We start from the raw sequence: 21249 nt of genomic DNA, 5'->3' as shown, positions 1-21249 counted from the left end.
TGACACTTTTTTCTCCTGCTGTCAGACAACAGAGCAGAACGAACACAGTGCTGTTCTCTTTAGGATCCCATTTTCTTCCAATTTTCCTTCTTTTTCATTTTGTTCCGTTCAGCTGTGGTTACAGGAACAACGATTGCATGGGTCAATCCTGCTCAAGCTGGGGCAATGAATTGAGATGCTATGGATGGCAGAGAACTGTGATGAGAGAAAGAGGAAGGTAAATCTGAGGTAGAACCATTTCTGAAAGTGATGGTGAGGTAGAACCATTTCGGAAGGTGATGAGAGTTTCTGCATGGAATCATAGAATTGCTCAGTGTGGAAAAGACCTTCAAGGTGAACCGGTGGCCTCCAGCATCAGCAGTGGGCTGCAAGCAGTGTGCCCCGGCTGCCGCCCCCTACTGGGCGCTGCCGCTGGGCTGCCGGGAGGCGCCCACAGGCGCTCGGCTGACAAAACCAGCGCGCAGAAGCCCCAACGAAAGCGGTGACATTTCACCCTACTGATGTGCTTTTGTGTCATTGCGGTCACGCGTCCCGCTCTGTCAGCGCCCAACCTGCCATGTTCCGACACAAAAAGCGAACACCAGGAGCAGCGCAGGAGGAAGGGCGCGCCCGCCCGCCCCCCGCCTCGGCGCACGGGAAGGGACGCAGGGCGCGGCGTCACGTAGGAAGGCTGCCCGGCCCGGCCCGGCCCGGCCCGCGCCGCCCTCAGGGGCACGTTCCCGCACGGCGGCCCGCCCCACCGGGCCGAGGAGGGGGAAGCGGGAGGCGGGGTCGGCGGCGGAGGAGCGGGGAGCCGGGCGCTGAGCGGAGGCCGAGCGCGGCGCCGCCCCCCCTCCGCGTGGTGGTGCCCGCGTCCGGAAGCGACGGAGCGAGGCCCGTCCCCGCCAGGCTGGGTGCCGCCGGCAGCGCGGGGCGCTCCGCGGCCGCCATGAGGCACCTGCCATACTTCTGCCGCGGGGAGGTGGTGAAGGGCTTCGGCAGGGGCTCCAAGGAGCTGGGCGTGCCCACCGGTGAGCCCGTGCCGGGGGTCTTCAGGCGGGCCGGGGCTGGCGGGGCGGGGGCCGGTGCGGGCAGGCGTGGTGCATGGGGCAGCCGGCTCTTTGCGCCTGCTGGCGAGCGTGTGCCTTCAGCGGCACCTGTCCTCCTCAGTGCTCGCTGGCTTTTTTCCTTTTTTTCTGCATTACCTTTTCCCTTTTTCTTCCCTCCCTTCCCCTCCTTCCTTTCTTTCCTTTTCCCCTGAAGCGGTTTCCTTCAGGCTCGTGTTTACTCAGCAAGTCATCTGACGGTCATTCTGCTCCGCACAGCTGAGGTCACGCGGAAATGAATGGAGTGGAAATGATGCAGAGGTTAAAGAAACGCTGCGGGTGGGGCTGGCCTGGAGAAAATACTCTTTTCTATTGTTCCCCTCTTGTTTCGCTTACCTAAAATGCAGACGAAAGTGTGATAAGAACACACTTCATTCCTCTTTAAAGGACCACTGAACAGAGCTTCCTGGGAGAAACCCTCTGGTGCTGCATAATGTATTACATAATTATTTTACTAGCTAGTCCATAGTTCTGAGGTTATACTTTATAGTGCAGAAGAAACTTGATTTTTCTTTTTGACCGTATTGAAGCTGTAACAGTCGCCCTAGTTTTGAAATGAATGCTGACTTGATATTTTACTTCGCATTTATTAATTTTCACTGCAGAACAGAATGTGTGTACAGTGGTACATGCAAGAGATGTGGTAACTTTGTTATTGCTATGAGTGTTGTGAAGATGTTTTGCATTTTATACTTTGCTAAATGGCACGTTTTGTAAGGATGATCATCGTTCTGTTTGTAAATGGCAAGCGGGCAGAAGTTTTACATCTTAGAACATTCTGTGACAGCCCTGGCTTCCACAAACTCACTCATTCTTTATTCTTTCTAATATCTTTGCAGCAAACTTTTCTGAACAAGTAGTTGAAAGCTTTCCGTCTGATATCTCTACTGGTATATACTATGGATGGGCCTGTGTTGGAAGTGGAGATGTACATAAAATGGTTTTGAGCATAGGATGGAATCCATTCTATAAGAACACTAAGAAATCAGTGGTAAGAACTTCGCTTTGTGTGGTGCTTTTAGTTATAACAAATGAGGCAGATGTTGATTTTAAATAAGATAAGCAGCACGTGACCCATAAATTAGACCTAGAAATGGTGTTTGCTCTTAGAATTGTGTTTGATATCAGTCTCCTGTGTTTGTGTTCTGAAAAGAAAATGGTCTGAATAGCCAGAGAGTATATAGCTGTAGATGAATGACGTTTATTTTCTTGGTCCTATTCCATTATTGCTTCGATATTTCCAGGATCAGGATTTAACTGTATTTCTGAAATGGTGATTTCTTTTGGTGCAGATTCTTCTCTTCTGTGACGGAATCCAGAGATGCGGTGCTGAGTATCAACATAATAAAATGATATTCAAAACTGCATAATAATAGCAAGGAGGAATGAAAGTCTGGAGCTGTGACAGTTGTGTTTTTCTTGTTGTCAAGTCCCTGCTGCTTTTCCTGATTCTTACAGATTTCTCTTAATTGCTGAAAACACTTTTATTTGGGCAAGAATCTCTTAGAGTGATGCTCAGCCTTACAAAATACACTCTAAATGTTTTGCAGCCACCTTCTCTGAACAAGGTGTGGGATGGGGAATCCTTCCTCTGCCTTCACTCCTAGAATTCTTTTACTCAGTTCCCAGAATCTTACCATTTAGAGCTGGATGTAAAAGCTGTGCATTAGTCAGCTATTTCAATTTCAAGTCGTCATAGTTCTTTCATCAACTTGATGATGAAACATTAAGATTTCTTAAAAGCAAAACCCCTAGCCTCTTTGTATTGCATTGTAGATGTTGTAAAAGAAATGTCTCTGTTTTATTGATACGTGTTACAGATAACTTGACTTGCAGATATTAGATAAACATCCCTTACAGTAAGGAAAAATGAGCTCTAAGTCCATTGCAAAAACTAATTTGTTTCTTTTCCTTTAGGAGACACACATTATCCACACCTTCAAAGAAGACTTCTATGGAGAAATTCTTAGTATAGCAATAATTGGATATATTCGACCAGAAAGAAACTTTGATTCCTTAGGTCAGTATTGCAGGCCTAATTGTTTTATTTATTTGAGAGCTCTTCCTTCACTATTTGTTTCTTCATAATTAGCTGCTTTACCTGTTAGCATTTGAAATTTCAGTACAGTGTTTTCATAAGATGTGTTAAGTTAAATTAAAAAGAAAACAAAACAAAAAAACCCACTTTCCAGCATCTTACTTCGGTCTAAATTTCAGTTGTCTGAGAAGTAATTTCAAAATCGTGATGTTAGTGTAAAAGCATTGGCCTTGGCTGTTCACTTTTTAAAACAGAGCTCTGAAAGGATTGAAACAGTTCAGCAAATTCTGTTGATCTTTCTCTAAAATTCCTTTTGGATCAAGGAGATAGCAGTGCTTACAGTGGTGGAAAATGGAACTCTGATGTGTTTGAAAACAGGAAATTTTGCCTTTCAAACCTTTTAGTAACCGCTATATTTTACCTCTGTAGTTTTCTGATATACTGTGGAAGGAGATATTGTCATTTGTTATTTTATTCAGCTTTAAAACATCCCTGTTTCTCTGTTTTTAGACGCACTCATCGCAGCAATTCAGGAAGACATTGAAGAGGCAAAAAGACAATTAGATTTACCAGAACATCTTAAACTCAAAGAAGACAACTTCTTTCACCTGCCAGGGGGCAAAATAGTAAACAACCACTGAGCAAACCCTTGCTTTTTATTTTTTTATTCTTATTTTGTTTTTTGCAGAGCTCTTGCATTTGCACTGCTTCTGTAGGTACTTTGTTGTCATATTTTTTGGGGTAATGAGTTTGGAACGAACTCAAACTAGTCATTTAAAATGAGTAAAAGCTGAATTAGGTTTTCATTGATAAACTGTGTATCCTAAAGTTAGCACTCATGGAGTATGACCAAAGTTAATTATGACCTCTTCAGCCCTAAAATATGTAGAGTTCATTTAGGTGAGAAGTGTCAGTTTCTAGGACAGAGTTTATTCCGACCTCTTTTCCCAATGTTATATCATTCTTACGTTGGCATTCTAAGTAGTAGCTTAGAAAATTTCAGTATTGAGCATAAAATTTCCTGTGGTGCGGGAAGCCAGTGATTAGACAACAAGAACAATTCTCTATGGTTCTTATTTTTTTTATATGCCGTACAGCTGTTCTAGTTGAAACTATCATTTCAACTGAAATTATTTATTTTAACCTGATTTTAAATAGAGGAAGTCACTGTTGCTTGTTTAGTTACTGGAATTAGATACATTTCTGTACAGTTGAATGTGCATATGACAATGCATGACCTTTGTAGCTTCCTTCTGAGGAAGTGTATCGCTGAGATTCAGGAAATAAATGACGAGATGCAAGTTGATGTACTCTAAAGTTTTAGGCTCTAAAGGCATGGAAGTCTTACAAAAAGACTTCCGTTTTTTGGGCTCTAAGGCAGAAGGGGTAACTGCATTTTATCCGCTGCTGGCAGTTGTCTTTGATGAGGAGAACCTTAGGGTTTTTCACTATGCTGACAATGTAGTGGCTGACTTCAAGATTAAAGTTTGTGTAAGGCACAGGAAAAAAATCCTATCAACCCTCTGGACCAGGGGTAGGTAGGCTTCATTGTTTGGTTGAGCAAGTAGTCAATACAAATGAAAGCCTTGAGGAATTCATGAAATAACCTGTCAACTTTATGGTAGGAATTGAATATTATTACAAGTAATTGCACTATTTTTCACTCTGAAATGTATGCACAGATAAACCGAGGGGTATTATCAAGATGAATAGGAGTTTGGATACTACTACTTAACTCAAATAATGTGGGTCCAAATACAAATGTGTTTCTTTCCCTGTAGATTTTTCTATCCCCTTCTCAGTAAGGGGAGCTAGGTAAGTAGCCATGACTGTTCCATCTTTATATTTGATACTGGCTTATGATATAGAAGGAATATTTTCTGAAATTCAAAATAATTCTGTGGATATGTGTAAGCTACAGTTCTGTGACAGAGCTGTAATCTGAGGATGTGCTGTTCCTATTGCACTTGCAACTATGAATTTACTTCTCATCCTATTCTGTTTGGATGCTACGTTTTGGTTGAGCGAAGAGGGTTTTAGGCAGATAACCTGCTGTGTCTTGTCTTCTTTGTGACAGGTGCTGTTACAATGTTAGTTCCAATTCATATTGTTTTTAACTTTCAGCCAGTATCAGGGGATATTACTAGGGAGGAGGCCTTGTGTGAATCAAGGAGACCTATTAGCTATGAAGAAATTATATAGGAACTTGAAGTCATTTAGATGAGTTGTTCATCTGTTTTGTTGATAGGAGACAGAAAGAATTGAGGTGGCACTCATTTCCACGCAAGTACTTGTTGGAGTAAAATGTTTTATCTGTGTTGCCAAGATTATCTATACACTTCTCTCCAAAGATGCCAACAGTTTTGTTGCCTGGACATTAAACACACGTCTGCCTTCCTCCTTGATGAGTCATAGGAAGAAAATTCACTTATTAGCAGTTAGAAATACTTTATTTGGAAGAAGAATGAAAATGGAATTCTGTATAACCTGTTGGGAATTGTATGTAAAACTCTTGTAAAAATTGTTGTGTAAGAGTGACAGTTGATTTTTTTATTATTGTCTTTAAATGGAGAGTATATTTAGGTGAAGGTTTGAGGCATTCTTGAAGTTGTAACATTTTGGCATTATTACATTTTACTCTTTTGGGGATGAATAAATAGTAGCTACACTAGTCAGCTGATTATGTTGTCATATATATTCAAATTAAACAGATGTTTATCGTAGTACTGTAGCTAAACTCTTAATAGCCTCTGTTAATTTTTTCCCCACTTAATGTGTCTGTTGTGGAAACCATAGTGCCTTAAGCTGGTTGTTTGAATAATCCTTTTCTGTATCTGCTAATAAATGATACTATCCAAAATTTAATTTGCTGTTTTGGCTGTAGAACTACTGTACTGTGGAGAGAGAACAATGAGAAGGAGAAAAAGTTTAAAAACTATTAGTTTGCTCTAAGTTCTCATCTGAAGTGTGACGTGGTTACAACAGACTATAATAAACTGGTCTTTGTATGTTTGTCATCAAATTAAAGAAAATTTTACTAGCTCCATGTGATTGAGTGTACCTGTATGTCCATGTTATTTAAGATGAAATGTTATATATCAGCTGTTTAAGCTCAGTACTTAAATCCTAGCCCAGTACAAACTTTATTAAGGGTTATATTTTTATATTACTTATAAACTATTTATTTCAGTTGATGTTGCTACATTGTACCATTAATAAAAGAATGGAAATAGACAGTCCTTCTCATCGTAGATTTTCTGACTATCTGATTACTCAATATCTGATGTGAATCTTTGTATATTCATAAGAATGTTCTGAAAGAGGTACTTCAGATTTATTTAATTACTCTGCCTAAACTTGTTATGGTTTCAGAAGAGATGTTTGTCCTTGCATTGCATGCTGTAAGTGTGGCATAGACAGGTTTCTTACATCAGTTTTGGTGAACTAGAAGGCAACTTAAATTTTTGGAGTTTGAGCAGTACAAGTATTTTCAGTTTCAAATATTCTTAAGTAGAAAATAAGTCTTTTTTTCTTACTTTAACCCACCTTCCTGAGTTCTGAAATGACATTTTCTCCAAGCTGCAGGTGGTTCAAGATTGTAAAGTGAGATAAAGAGTGAAGAGAGCTTGGCTGCCTCCTCCACCTGTTCCTGCCCAGCCTGAATACCTGGGCTCTCTGCCAGGGTGGAGGATTTATCTGCTGCTTTCTCCTTTGTGGGTTCAGCCAGTAAGTTGAGTACTTGTGTCTGAGTTACACAGACACATGCACACAGGGCCAGGACACCAGCTGGTTATCAGCAGGTCTAGCCTGAAGCGGGCTGACTGCAATTGTGCACAGCCATTGTTCAGTCACACCACATTCAGAAGTCTGGGTGTGCCATCTCATCAGTGCAGAAAAGACAGTTAAAGAAATATTAACTAGAGAAAATGCAGGACAGTGGGATAGCCTGTGGTGATCAGGTGCCTCCAGTGATACCTTTTCCTACCTGCTCCCCATTCCTCTGCACACAGTAATGGGTCTGCAGAACTCTGTGCTTTTTGCACTCTGGCAGTCCAGGCCCCTCTGTTCACAGACTGAAGTTTAATCCTGAAAATGGTGCCTGTAGCTGGCTGGCTCACCTATTGGCGTGAGTGGGAGGTTTGTGTCCTTTAGTTCTCTCCCACCTTAGAAGTCCTCAATCAGATCATTTTGCTGGAATAATGTGCCTACACTCTTGCATGCCCTCATCAGTTAGTGTGACTGACCAGACTTGATTCTCATCACTGACTCCCTTTTATTATCCCTTGTAACAGCTTCTTGATCAGACGCCCTTAAAGGAGCAGACAGACATTCCTGGACACCCTTACAAGATGGCTGTTAATGCTGCCGTTGGATTAACAGGTCCTAATAGCCTGAATTGTCTGGAATAGTAATTCATACAGACAACCATTACTAGTAGTTACGTTCTTTATTGAAAGCTTTCTTAGAAACAGGTATGGGATGTATATTGTTGGTGCCCTTAATTTGGGACAGATTAATGTATTGGCCTTCACAGGGCAACCCGCAGCACAGCTGTCAACCTGAGTAAGCACAGACCATGCTCCACAAGTCCTGTGGCTGCAGGGCAGACTCAAGCAGATCATTGTACTGGACGGGCCTGCAGGCAGATCTGTACCAGCCTTTACACCACCTGCCTCGCTTTGCCTTACAACAGTGCTGATGAGAACATCCTTGTTCTTTTATGTCCTCATGAGAGCTGTTGTCTTGCAAGACCAGTGCAGCTGGAATGATGGTACCTGGTGAGTGATCTCCCCATCCTTTCTTCAGCCTGAAAGCCTTTATTTTCCTCATTTTCTCTCCTTTTGAGGGGAGGTGATGTGGGAGTGCTGAACTGCCCATTGGCATGAAACCAGCACAGATAAGTGTAGAACCTGAACTGTGCCTGAAAAAAATCCTTATCAAAGTGCTAAATAGCTTATATAAAAGAGGAGCTATAAATAACATCTATCTTTCTTTTTAATACTCTACTGAGTACAAAGTACAAATGCACTTGTTTTGTTGGTTAAGGAGGTGTTGCTCCTGCTTAAGCCTGCATAACAAAACATGAGGAGTATTTCAAGTCAAGTATGTATTTATTTGTCAAGAGAAAACCAAATGTCTCAATGCTATTTGGAACAGTTGTATGGTAAGTTAAGCAGTTGAGTTTTTCATTCCTGGAGGCACTCGAGTCTGAGTTGGGTGGGGTCTGGGCAGCGTGAGCTGGTGGGTGGCAGCCCTGCCTGCAGCAGGGGGCTGGAACTGGGTGATCTGCAAAGTCCCTTCCAATCCAAACCATTCTGTGATTCTATGATTCTTACATTCATTCCTCTTTCTGGTTTGAAATTCTTGTCTGAGTTCTTAGCCAGAAGTCATGTAATAGTTATAGTAGAACCATAGTTATATGGATGGTACACTACAGGAACGCAATCTGATTTAAGGAGTAGTCTGTAATGGAAGGTGGCCTTGGCCTTAAGGCATATGAACTCCTATCATCTACTTCACATCCTTCCTTGCAAACCTCCAGAACAGTCAGGGAAGAGGTAAATTTTTCTCCATTTACATATATTCCACTGTACAGGGAAAGGATAAAGTGTGCTGGTTGTTCCCTCTTCCCATTAAAATCAAATTACTCAGCTGAATGAGAGATAAGTGGGTGGTAAAATTGTGCAAGGAGACATGAATTTACATAATCTTTTTGAAAGATCACTATTAATGAGAGACTAATGAGAGATAGTATCTAGGAATGAGAGAGAGTACAACTACTTGGAAAAGAGCCTGAGGCTTGAGAAACTCCATGGGTAGAAGAGAATAGCAAAGATGGAGGTACAGGGTGATGAAAGAAGAGAGGAATAGGAATAGAGGAATAGATGAAGAAAAGCTTGAGAAGAAAGAAATTTACCTAAGAAATATGGAATGTGAGGCTGAAATTCTGTTAGGAAACAGGTAAAAGAGTTACCATTGCAGGTTGGGTTTGTTTGTTTGTTTGTTTAAATGTATTTGTTTCCTTCAGGATATCTTTCTCAGTGTGGTAAGTGAGTCATGGAATCACAGAATTGCAGGCATTGGAAGGGACCTCAAGAAGTCATCAACTCAAACCTGCTTAAGAAGATTTCCTTTTGTGCTATATTCTATACTTCTGTTACTGGCTTCCTTCATTGCACTGCTCCCTGTGAAATTGTCTTCAGCAGTGTCAGTGAAACTGACTGCCAGTGGCTCTTGGGCAGATGACAAATTATATCGTTCTTTTGGTCTCTCTGTGTGCTTTCAGCAGGTAAAGGGAGGGAAATGTCATGAAGTTCATATGAATCTGTAGGTCTCTACTTTCAAAGGCAACTACCTGTCATCTTGTAAAGCATAGGCATTTTGACCCTACTATACAAGATAAAATCATCTTCTTTCTACTGTGTCTTGAGAACAGGCATCTGAATAAAAAACCCCCACAGCATTTGGAAAGGAGATGTCAGTACCACTTCTCTTCTAATAAATCTTTTTCTTCCTAAGAAATGTCTCAGCTTTGTACCACAAGGTTCTGAAAGCTTCTCTCCTACTTTGTGACAACTGGGGGTCCCTAGCAGCATGTTAAAAGCTCTGAAAGCCAGAAAAAAAAGTCTATCAGACTGAAGAAGTGAAAGCGTATGCAACTATTAAATCTCAAAATAAGGTTCCTCTGTAAAGAACTGGTATTTGAGAAAATTTCAGATGTAGGTCTAAAAATATAATGTTGTTCCAGTCTTACTTGTACAATGATAGACAAAATTCTCCTAAGAAACAAGGTTTAAATTTATGTATGTATGTATTTATTTATTTTACCTTTGGAGTAACTTCATATATAAAAGTTTTCATAAAATAATGATGTTTGTCTGAGACCCTGTAAACAAAAATCTCATCTGCTTGCAGTACTTTCAGGCACAGGTTTAGTTTTGATTAAGCCTTTGAAATCTTACAAGGATTGGGTTATACAAGCCACTGACAATAATAAAAATGTAACATTAACCCAACCAAGTGTAGGAGGGTATTCACTAATTTTATTTTTCAGTAATGCCTTTTGGATGCATTTTTTATCTTTGTTTCTTCCTTTGTTTGTGTATATATATTATTTATTTATTTTTCAGAAAGTCCTCTGGATAAGAATGTGAGCTAAAAGGATGGAGCAGATACACCTTTCCAAAGTGCTATATTAATGTATTGCTTTTGATACACGTAAGTACTTGTTTTGTCTTCTGTAGTACTTCATGACTTTAGATTCCTGTCTTACAGAAGGTGCAGGTAGCCAAAATACTAAAATCCAAAGTTAAAGTATTACACCGCTTCAATGAACTCCTTTAAACTTATCTACAGAAAGTTTCCAAGGTCTTCAGAGATATTTAACACAAGAGTCCACTGAGGAGTAAGGCTGTAAACACTAAGGTTTCTCAAACTTAATTCTTTTTAGAATATGAATATAAGTGATTTACTTTTATTATTAAGGTTATTATTAAGTGATTATTTTATTATTAAGGTTATTACTGGAAATCTAGAATCATAGTAACATAGAATGACTTGGATTGGAAGGGATCCCAAGAATCATCAAATTCCAACCACCCTGGCGCAGGCAGGGCCACCAGTCTCCAGATCAGTAACTAGATCAGGTTGCCCAGGGTCCCATCTAACATGGTTCAGGGGTGAGGCATTCACAGCCTCTCTGGGCAGCCTGTTCCAGCACCTCACCACTCTCTCTGTGAAGAACTTTCCCTTGACATCCAGTGTAAACCTTCTGTTCTTGAGCTTAAAAACATTCCCCCTTTGTCCTATCACTTTTTAATCACAAAAAGTTGATTCTCCTCCTTTTTTATAATCCCCTTTTAAGTACTGGAAGGCTGCAATGGGGCCTCCTTGCAGCCCTCTCTTTTCCAGGCTGAACAAGCCCAGCCCCCACAGCTCCAGCCCTTTGATCATCTTCGTGGCCTCCTCTGGACCCCCTCCAACAGCCCCACATCTTTCCTATATTGGGGGCCCCAGACCTGGATGCATTACTCCAGGTGGGGTAGAGGGCAGAGTAGAGAGGGACAATCACCTCACTGTCCCTGCTGGCCACCCCTTTTCTGATGGAACCCAGGATGCTATTGGGCTTCTGAGCTGCAAGAGCACACTACTGCCCCAAGTTCAGCTTTTCATCCACCAGGATCCCCTGGTCCTTCTCTACAGGGTGGAAGTATTCGGCAAGACTGCAGGTCAGAATCAGTTCACTCTCCTAGTGAATGCAGCAGAATGTTGATGAATAACTACATTTTCAAGGTGGATTTGTGCAAATAATTTGTTCTTCCATAGTAAAGATTCATGAAGAGCATCATTCACTGAAGTATGATGCATCATATGTATCCTAGGCAGCATCAAAAGGGGGGGTGGGGGGGGCAGTAGAGCGAGGGTGGCGACTGTCTTTGCTCAACCCTTGTGAGGCCCTATCTGGAGTACTGTGTCCAGGCCTGGGGCTTCCAGCACAAGGAATATGTGGAGCTGCTGGAGAGGGTCCAGTTAAGTGCCACAGAGGTTATCAGAGGCCAGGAGTGCCTCTTCTATGAAAAAAAGGCTGAGGGAGGTGGGGTTGTTTAGTTTGAAGAAGAGAAGGCACCCAGGGAAAGCTAATTGCGGACTTTCATTAACTAAAGTGAGCTTATAAGCAGGAGCAGGGCCAACTTTTTATTCAGTTCAACAGTGATAGGACAAGAGGGGATGGCTTCACAGTAAAAGAAGGGAAATTCAGGCTGCATATTAAGATGAAATTATTTCCTCAAAGGGCAGTGAGGTGCTGGCACAGCTGCCCAGAGAAGTTGTGGGTGCCCCATCTCTGGATGTGCTCAAGGCCAGGCTGGATGGGACCCTGTGCAGCCTGAGCTGCTGGGTGGTAGCCCTGCCCATGGCAGGGGCTTGAAGCTGAATTGGGTTTAAGGTTCCTTCCAGCCCAAGCCATTCTATGATTCTATGATACAGAATGACATATGTAATGATAAAAAATGACATTTTTGTGTTCCTTAAACTACCAAAGGAGTGCTATTTGTCATAGTCTGAACAAGCTGAACCACTTCCAGGAGGAATGAAAAAATCATTTTTTAAATGTTGTCTGTATATTTCATTTTTTGGTAGCCCAAGAAGGCAGAAAAAAAGGCATACATATAGACTGTATTTCACTTTCCCCTGCGTCTGTATATGTAATGACATGTTATTTCAGAAACAGAATTAAGGTTTAATCAGAAATTGACAAAGAATAAAATATTTTAGATATTTTTCAAGAAAAGATGTAGCGCTGAGGGGCATGGAATAGAGGCATGGTGGAGACAGATGGATGAATGGACTAAATGATCATAGTAGTCTTTTCCAACCTAAATGATTCTAGGATTCCATGATTCTACGAATCACTGAGCCACATGAAACTTGAATCTTTAATATCATGTTATAGATACACAGCTTTACTGGCAAATATACTAACAGACTGTGAGGAAAAACCCATTGGCTTTGAGGAGTGCATATATACCAGAGAGAATCAACACAGAAAATTTAATGAAAACAGACAAAATTACTTGTATTATAGTACAATTATAGTTGCATATATCCACATACTGCTAGATCTCTCTGCATTGCCACCGCGAGGATAAACATAGCTATCTTATTCATATCTGCAGATTTTTGTAATGATTGGCAAGGTTCTCAATAAATGTATGTACAGTTTGAAGCAGCGTTTACATTAGTTACAATGCACATAAATAACCAAATGTACATAACTAAATAGCTGTTATTTATTAAGGGCAGTCAAGCAGAAAATCTTGAACAAGTAAAATCATCTAAAATAATAAACTGTTCAAACTCATCTTCTTTGTTGTTCTTCAAGAGATCATACTTAAATGTACAATAAGCTTTTGCCATCCTGTTCTTTATATGCCCTATCGTTTTCTTCATCATCATCTTCATTTTCCACACTAATTTCCATAATCTGTCACTTGATCTTCCCAATCCTGTTTGCTTGTGCTCTTGTAGCAGTTACTGAAATGGGAAAGAAAAGCTTTGCAGTGAGCTATCAGCTTTTTCTGTCCACCTTCATTGACAGCTGCAGTTTTGGCTTGCGTTTTCTCCAGACAGGTATAACATCTCCATTAAGAAGTAAAATTAGGTAATAGCAAAGAAAGTGGTCTAGCTTGCCTGAGAAACATAAATTACCCATGAAATACTTTCATTTTTAGTCTTCTGGCACGTGGAAAGATTTGAACACAGCTTGTGTTGCTTGAGCCTGTTTTTCCCACCTGTATCATTTTGGTTGAATGAACACATTCCTTCCCTCTACTAATCTTATGTGTGGAATGCTGTAACTGCTTCAGAGAGGATGATTTTAACATGATGGGCCTTCAGTGTGGTGATTCATATTTCTATTCATTGAAACCAATACTTCCAATCAAGTGGTTTATGAAATCAGGGACATTTACAACGGTAAGTGTCAGAGAGAATGGCATCTCCAAACCAGTAGCTGTTATTTGAGTAATGTCCTTCCAATTCTGGTGTTAGAGCAGGGGGAATATACTGTGTGCTTGGAGCTCAAAAGCATGTTTTTGCTGTCTTCTGCTTTCCATTTTTAAAGGTCAAGCCCCGTCAGTCATAAGGCACTGCTCTCAGGATGGTGCTACCTTGTGTTTTGCTGCAATCATAGCACTGGGATGTCTGCCAGCTACTGCAGAGGCTGTCCTTTGAGCTAACGATACAGGAAGTTATGTGCCTGAATGCTGCATTCCCTGGAAAAAAAAAAAAGAATATCACATCAAAAGAATTTGTCATCCAAATCCCTTTCAAAAACAATACTGAGAACCCTTACCAAAACGAAGTGTTGTTTATTCATCGTGAAGAATCAGCAAGAGGAGGTGAGCATTAAAAAAAAATGGGACCTAGTCTTGAAACTGTATGTGCCCACAAAGTGTATTTCTTCTTTGTTTGGATATTTGTGAAAAAGCTGATTATGAACTACAAGGACTGTATTGGGCTTTTGTCCTTTTTGTTGTCACCAGTGCTGCAAATGCTTTGCCACCTGCTTTGAATGTTTGTGCCATGCCTGCACATGGGTGCTCAGAGGCATTCAGGAGAATCAGTTGCATCAGTGCACTGAAGTAAAACTGTGGGACACCATGGCCAAATATTCACATTTGCAAAGCCAATAGGTCTAGCTAGGAATTTTTTAAACTGACAGTGGGTATTACTTTTATGTTTAAAACGGCAACATAAATTATTCAGTTACATAGGAAAAGCTGGTGCTTCATTAGGTGCAAACAGACTACATAATGTTAAAGTGCCTCAATACCATTCCCTACAACTAAAAATATTCTGCCTGAGATGAGGAAAAATGGAAATGTTAGTTAGCAGCAGGTAGTGACCTTCTATGACCCACATAATTTACTATGTGAATATTCTGCCCCAGGCTTGTTTTCTGCTCCTGGGGAAGAAAAGACTGCATAATTTCTTGGCTCCTAGACATGGATGACACTGCAGATACATACCTCCAGGTCTGTCGTTTAGAGATATTGATTTGTATTTCATCTTAATATCTCTGTAATCATGATAGAAAATCTGCCCTGTAGTATTAATACTGAATGAAATAAAACTCAGTCATTGGAAATAGTCTGCAAGTTGAAAAAACAATCTCTTTTTGTCCCAAATCCAAGCAACAATATTACAGTAACACTGCAGTATCTTTATACAATTGCATTTTAATAGTTCGTGAAGGTGGCTTCTTTCCAGTTATTTCCACAGTTTAAAGTACTGCTATGCTGTACTTAGTGATCTATGCTATTCAGTAATTCCTCTATTCAAGAGGGTTTTTATCTTTAGAATACAGTGTAGTCTGACCCTACAGTAGTAGTGTGGCTCTGCTACCTGTCATCTGATGATGTGGAGACCTGACAGGTCTTCAAGGGGCATAATGCTGCACAGTTTATAACTGTATACAGTATCATTTATGAAAAAAAAAAAGAAAAATAAACTGCCACAAAACAGATCAGTCTTGCAAAGTTAGCTCTGAAATATATGCAACTGTATTCAAAGTAGCAGACATCACAGTTTTGTTTTTATTTTCCCTCCTCAAAGACATGTTCTGTGGCCTTTTGTTTTCTTGAATTGTGTTGATGGCTGTTCATTTTCCATTCTTTCCTTTGTAGAATCCCAGATTCACCTAGGTTAGAAAAGATCATAAAGGTCAAGTCCAAGTCAACTTACCTGACCTACTGAGTTCCATCATGTCCTTACTGCCTTGTCCATGTGTGCCACACATCTCTTAAGTACCTCCAGGGAGGGGAACTTCACCACTTACATGGGAATCCTGTTCTAATGTTTGATCCTCTGCATGAAGTTTTTCCTAATGTCTGGTCTGAACCAGTCCTGGTACAACTTCAGACGCTTCCCTCACATCCTACCATTTGTCACCTGAGAAAAGAGACTGGCACTCCCTTGCTGCAGCTTCCTTTCATGAAGAAGTAGAATGAAATGAGGTCTCTCTGAGCCTTCTCCAGACTACACAATCCCAATTCCCTCAGTTGCTCCTCATAACTCTTGTTTTCTGCTCCCTTTCCTACCTTTGCTACTGTTGTCTGAATGCTCTAGCAACTCAATGCCTTTCTTGTAATGAGGGGCCCAAAACTGAACATAGTACTTGAGGTGCAGTCTCACCAGTGCCACATACAAGGAGGCAATCACCTCCCTGCTCCTGCTGGCTGCACTATTTCTTATTCAAGCCAGGATGCCATTGGCCTTCTTGGACACCCGAGCACGCTGCTGGCTCATGTTCAGCTGGCTGTCAGTTAACACCCCCAGGTCCTTTCCCGTGTGACAGCTTTCCAGGCACTCTACCCCAAGACTATACCACTGAATGGGGTTGTTGTGACCAAATTACAGCACCCAGCACTTATCCTCGTGGCATATCATATAATTGGACACAGCCCATCAATCCAACCTGTCCGGATCACTGTGCAGAGAGGAATCCTGATGCTTCCCTGCACTTGCCTATCCTCTATTCCTCTACCTTCAGAAGCTATCAAGGCTGAATTCTGATTTCCTCATTGAAATAGTCTATGGAATTTTTATAAATACACAATGTATACAGATTATCATTTCTTTTCTCAGCAGCATTGTATATCTTCTGTGTTACCCCGTCTTATATTTTATTTCATATCTGGACGGTTTTAAGTGCTTTAACACCTTCACATGCATATAAATAAGCAAATCAGATGTACTACTATGTGTTGAAAAGAGACCTTAAGTATGATAAAGAGTTGATGTAATACAAAATATAAATAGCAGTAAAGTAAGGCTAAATAGAGAACCTGTTAAAGATTGCTGAAGATTTCATACAGAACCTATAATAATTTCAAAGCATTTAATCCTTTGCAATTAAAAGAATATATATTTATTATTTTTCTTCAAGGAAGTCCTTTTATTTTTATTATTTAATTTTTACCCCTTCAGCATGCTCTGTTGTTTTCTGTAGTACTTGCCAGTCACCGCCAGAGGGGAATGTACAGCAGTTCAACTTCTGGCATGGGAGACGAACGTTACCATCAGATGTAAACGCGTAAAAGTCTTAAATTAAGCACTTATAGAAGAAATATGAAAATCTTACAGCTCACTTTGTTTTCAATTATGAACTTTTAAAATGAGTTTTTGCTGTGACAGAGCTCTTCTTGAAAACAGAAGGAGTAATATCTTTGTTTATCTAAACCTGAACAAAGAAACCCAATCTTTTCACATTTCAAAACGTTTCTAGAATGGACAGATATGATGCAAAAGTCCTGTTCTGCTGTATTTTTTAAGGTGAAAAGGTATGATTTTTATACCTACTGATCTGTATTTGTCATTATGTTTATGTTCTTTCTTTTTTGTTTTGTTTTCCTTTTCAAATTATAATGCTTTCTATTTAATTTAAAATATTTCTCAGTCCAGATTCTGACTCAATGTCAGATTGATTCTTGCCTCTTCATCAGAATGAGTTACAGATGCGACATAAACTCAGCTCCGTCTCCCCTGCTGTTTTTCAGGAATTGACAAATTGAACCATGCTGTGCCCCTTCCTGAGCTAAGGTTTTCTGCTACAATAGTGCCTTAACTACAGGGTATGTTCCAGCACTTAAAAAAGAAATACTGGAGGAAGACTGGAAAAATAATTAAAAAAAATCATATATTTAATTGCCACTTATTACTGCCTTCAACAGACACCACTGAATGTTCTCAGGAGATACAGCATTTAGGAGTTTATGTCACCTAAGGATTTATTCTTTAACTTTTGATTTTTTTGTTATTATTTCTCTTAGTAATGACTGACCTAATATGAGTTTTCCTAACAGTCACTCATAAAGCTCAGTAGCATGGAAAGTCCTTGGAAACCTTTAATAAAACTGCTAGAGCATTTGTTTCAGCTGCAACATCAGCACTCTTCCAAAAGGCCTGCATTGCTGCAAGCACCTAGTGGCATTGCATAGTGGCATTATAATTGTGTTTTGCTGCAGGTATCCTGTAGTCTTGCAGATATCCCTGTGTAAGGCACACAGCACAGGTGACAAGGAGCTTGAACTCATTTAACAGTGACCTGAACTGGAAAACCTCAGTTCCTCATTCAAAATCCTGCTTGGCCTTGCTGTGATAATGCCACTGCAGATGCAATTAAACCAGCTCTGTTTTCCTCAGCTATAAGGTGAGGACTATTTTAGACTCTGCTAGAGTATGACATAGTCTCACTGTATACATTTTCTTTGTAAACTGTAGGATGTTTAATTTTTTTTCTATACAGGAAATGTATTGATGGACATGATTCTAATTTTACACCAGTGAAAATATCAGCTTAGCATATCACCAATTCAGTGCAACTGAACCAGGGCTAAAAGTGTGAGAATAAAATTATTGATGGGACACTGTATTAAAAACAATGAACTACTGCATCAGTGCAAGAAGGCCCACATAACCTTCTGTAATCTCTCTATTTCTGTGTGCTCCTCTTGGAAGCTGAGGAAAATCACCCTTCTGAATTAATGCACTTTAGCTGGGGGCCTATGTTTCGGTGCTACAGATGTGGCTGAACTGGCTGGTAGCTAGTCTTAGTGCTCATGTTTGGGCCTGGTGCCAAACTCTGTAGCTGTGTGAAGCTTCAGAAAGCCTGGACACTCACAATGTGTATTCATCAGTGCAGTGACTCTAGAAGCTATGATTTTGAAAAGAAGAGAGTGAAGGAAAGACTATTCCACTTTCTTAAAGAATTTTTTCTCTATCAGTGGGAGTCACCTGGCTTGACAATATGTAAACAAGGATTTTGTACACATAAGAAGAGCAAAACACTAAACCACAGGTTTCCAACATTTTGCCTTGCCTTGGCCACACTGAGTGAAGAGGAACTGTCTTGGGCTGCATGTAAGACATGTAATACAGGTAATGTTTATAATTAACAAAACATTTTGATATTCATGGTTTTTATTAAAACTCAGAGCAAAACCCCCATAAAACTAGCAAGATGTTTGATCTTATTTTTGTGAAACTAACACACCAGGCTGGTTCAATGGAAGTGGTTGCAATTCTTAATGAGTTCTCAAGGTGTTCATCAGAGATTTTTAGTCTAATTTTGCAATTCAAAACAGTTGAAAACAGTAGTTTTCAAATGTACTTGGTATGTACTACCAAAAAGCAATGACATGAATAAGGTGTCATTTTAAATGACAAATATTTCTCTCTGGTAGGACAGGGCTTATAAAAGTCTGGTAAAGAAACACGATCAGATTTTTGAGTTGAATGTCTGATTGCAACTCAGAACATTCCATTTGAAAACTGACACAAAATGTATTTGAGTCGACTGACGATGAAACTGAAAATGTATCAAAAAATTATGTGGGGTTTTTTTTTTTTTCAATCTTGAAACCTATTCTCAAATCCCTGTATCAAAGTGGAATACATGGCTGCATTTTGGGTTTTTTGCTATTCATGGGATTGGGTTCAGCCAGCGTATCACAGTGCAAACAAGTACTTGCCATCACTTGAGATAGCACTGCATTGTGCCCCTGTGTCCCAGTTTCAGCCCAGGCAGTCCCCATTGCACATCCACGTTCGGTTGTTGTGAGCAATGGGTGTGCACCTGGGGCCAGGCTGCTCGGAGGGAAGAGCCACCACTGTGATGGTGTGGGGCAGTGAGTGGCCACAGGGCGGGCTGGGCCAGGCTGCAGGTTGGACATGCCTGACCTAAACTGTCTTGGGAAATGTAATGAGACAAAAGAATTAGATCCATTCTGAATCCCTGAAATGAACAAGTTACATTATGATATCAAGAAAACCAGGGCTTGCTCAGTAAAGGAAGTGGGATATTTAAAATTTGGAAGTTGTAGATTTTGCTTTTTATTTTTTAATCTTTTCACTCTAAAGAGAATGAATCTTGTTTGAGCTACTACTATTTCTTTTGGAAAATAAATTATGTCCCTAATATTTTTTTCCCCACTTGCTACTCCTTCACATAATTCAAGTAGTACTGCAGACACCTGAAATTGGCACTTTTTTTACTATCATACATCAGTATTTAGCAGTAATTTCACAGTAAGTAGTGGAGAAATAGACAGACATGATACTATTGAGTACTGAGTGGTCTTAATATAAAATTCTTTTGAGAGCAATGGATTTTGAAAAACAGATAAGGAAGAAAAAGTCAGTTATTTCAGGAAAATTCATGTAAACTAAATGTTTTACATCATTTTTTTTTCCTGGCCTGAAAACACTAAGAAAAAATTTGGACTTCAGATGAAGAATACTAAAGAAGAGAAGCAATAAATTGTCTGAACTCAGGGTATGTAAAAGAACTAACTGGCAGCAGAAAAATAAATCTCATTAAGAGAATTTCACCACCCTTGCATACTGTCCCTACTAGGAGTACACTATAGTTTGGGTTATAGTAGCTTGAACAGCTTGTTCAGTTTCTGCCTCCTTGACTGCTGCAATCCAAACAGCTGCCGTTGCATCTGAAAGGGCAGCAAAGGTTGCTCTGTCCACTTGCCAAAAACAAGAATTATCAAGAGACCTCTTGTATGCTGGCTGCAAAGGGATTGTTTACTGTTTCCAGCTATATCTGCTGCCCTATGGTAATTAAATACTAATAAAGATTACCTCTCCCTGCAATCCAGTCCTGATTCACTCCTCCAGCAACTCTTTCTATATAACAACAAAACTTGGATATTTTGAACTATGCAGAAATAAACAACAAAAATACTGAATGGATTGTATGTCCATGTTCTAGTAAGGGTCACAAAATATCCCTGTGAGCAGTTTGTATAACCATTTGTTCTAGCCCTTCAAACCATAGAATCATTAAGGTAGGATAAAACCATTAAGGTCGTCTAGTCTGGCCATCAGTACGTCACCACCATGCACACTAAACCACATCCCTAGGAGCAACAACTCCATGTTTCTTTGACACCTTCATGGACAGAAACCCTACTGCTTATCTGGGCAACACTGCTTCTGACCACTCACCAGCTGGATTTAACTCAATTTACTACCACCCTCTGGGCCCGGCCCTCCAGCCACTTCTTTACCCAGCAAAGAATGTCTCAGTCCAGTCCATGGGCTGCCAGTTTCTCTGGGAGAATACTGTGAGAGACAGTCAAAGGCTTTGGCTGCTGAAGGCTAAAATCACCACCAGGTGGTTCAATTGATCACAGGAGATGAGATTAGTTAAGCCTTTCATGAAACCATGGTGGCTGGACCTGAGTCCTGGCTGTCACCCACACACTGTGTGATCACACTCAAGATGCTCTGCCAGAGACAAAATATGCTGTATTACTGGCAAGCTTCTACTATTGCCGAACAGACAAATCTAACCAAAAAAAAAAAAAAAAGAAAGAAATAATGATGATCATGATTTTAGAAGCCTTTCTTCTCTTCAGCTGACATGTGAAGAGTAACATCACGCAACAAAGATACATGGTTAGAATAAACTATGTCATGCAACTTCTTTTCTTCTGGAAGAAATTGATACTGGCAGCTCTAAAGCTGCCACAAAACCTATCAAAAGTTTCTTCTTTCCAAAGGAAAATGGAGGGTATGATTAGAAATTAGAATGAGTTTGAAAGCAAAGAAAGC

The 21249-nt window shown here is 40.3% G+C and overlaps 1 protein-coding gene across 1 annotated transcript; it reads left to right on the top strand.

Annotated features, from left to right (window-relative positions):
* The first annotated feature begins 829 nt into the window (after nucleotides 1-829).
* Nucleotides 830-6106, top strand: LOC136051267 (riboflavin kinase-like). The gene is made up of 4 exons (XM_065740613.1): nucleotides 830-1010; nucleotides 1925-2076; nucleotides 3003-3105; nucleotides 3634-6106. The coding sequence occupies exons 1-4, from the start codon at nucleotides 929-931 to the stop codon at nucleotides 3762-3764; spliced, it is 468 nt and encodes a 155-aa protein (XP_065596685.1). The 5' UTR covers nucleotides 830-928; the 3' UTR covers nucleotides 3765-6106.
* The last annotated feature ends 15143 nt before the right edge of the window (nucleotides 6107-21249 follow it).

This window comes from Cyrtonyx montezumae, unplaced genomic scaffold, assembly GCF_038088225.1.
Source record: "Cyrtonyx montezumae isolate F1298 unplaced genomic scaffold, pur_monq_1.0 scaffold_29, whole genome shotgun sequence".
Taxonomy (NCBI): domain Eukaryota; kingdom Metazoa; phylum Chordata; class Aves; order Galliformes; family Odontophoridae; genus Cyrtonyx; species Cyrtonyx montezumae.
The sequence above is the reverse complement of the archived record's forward strand: the minus strand, read 5'-3'. Positions and strand labels throughout refer to the sequence as shown.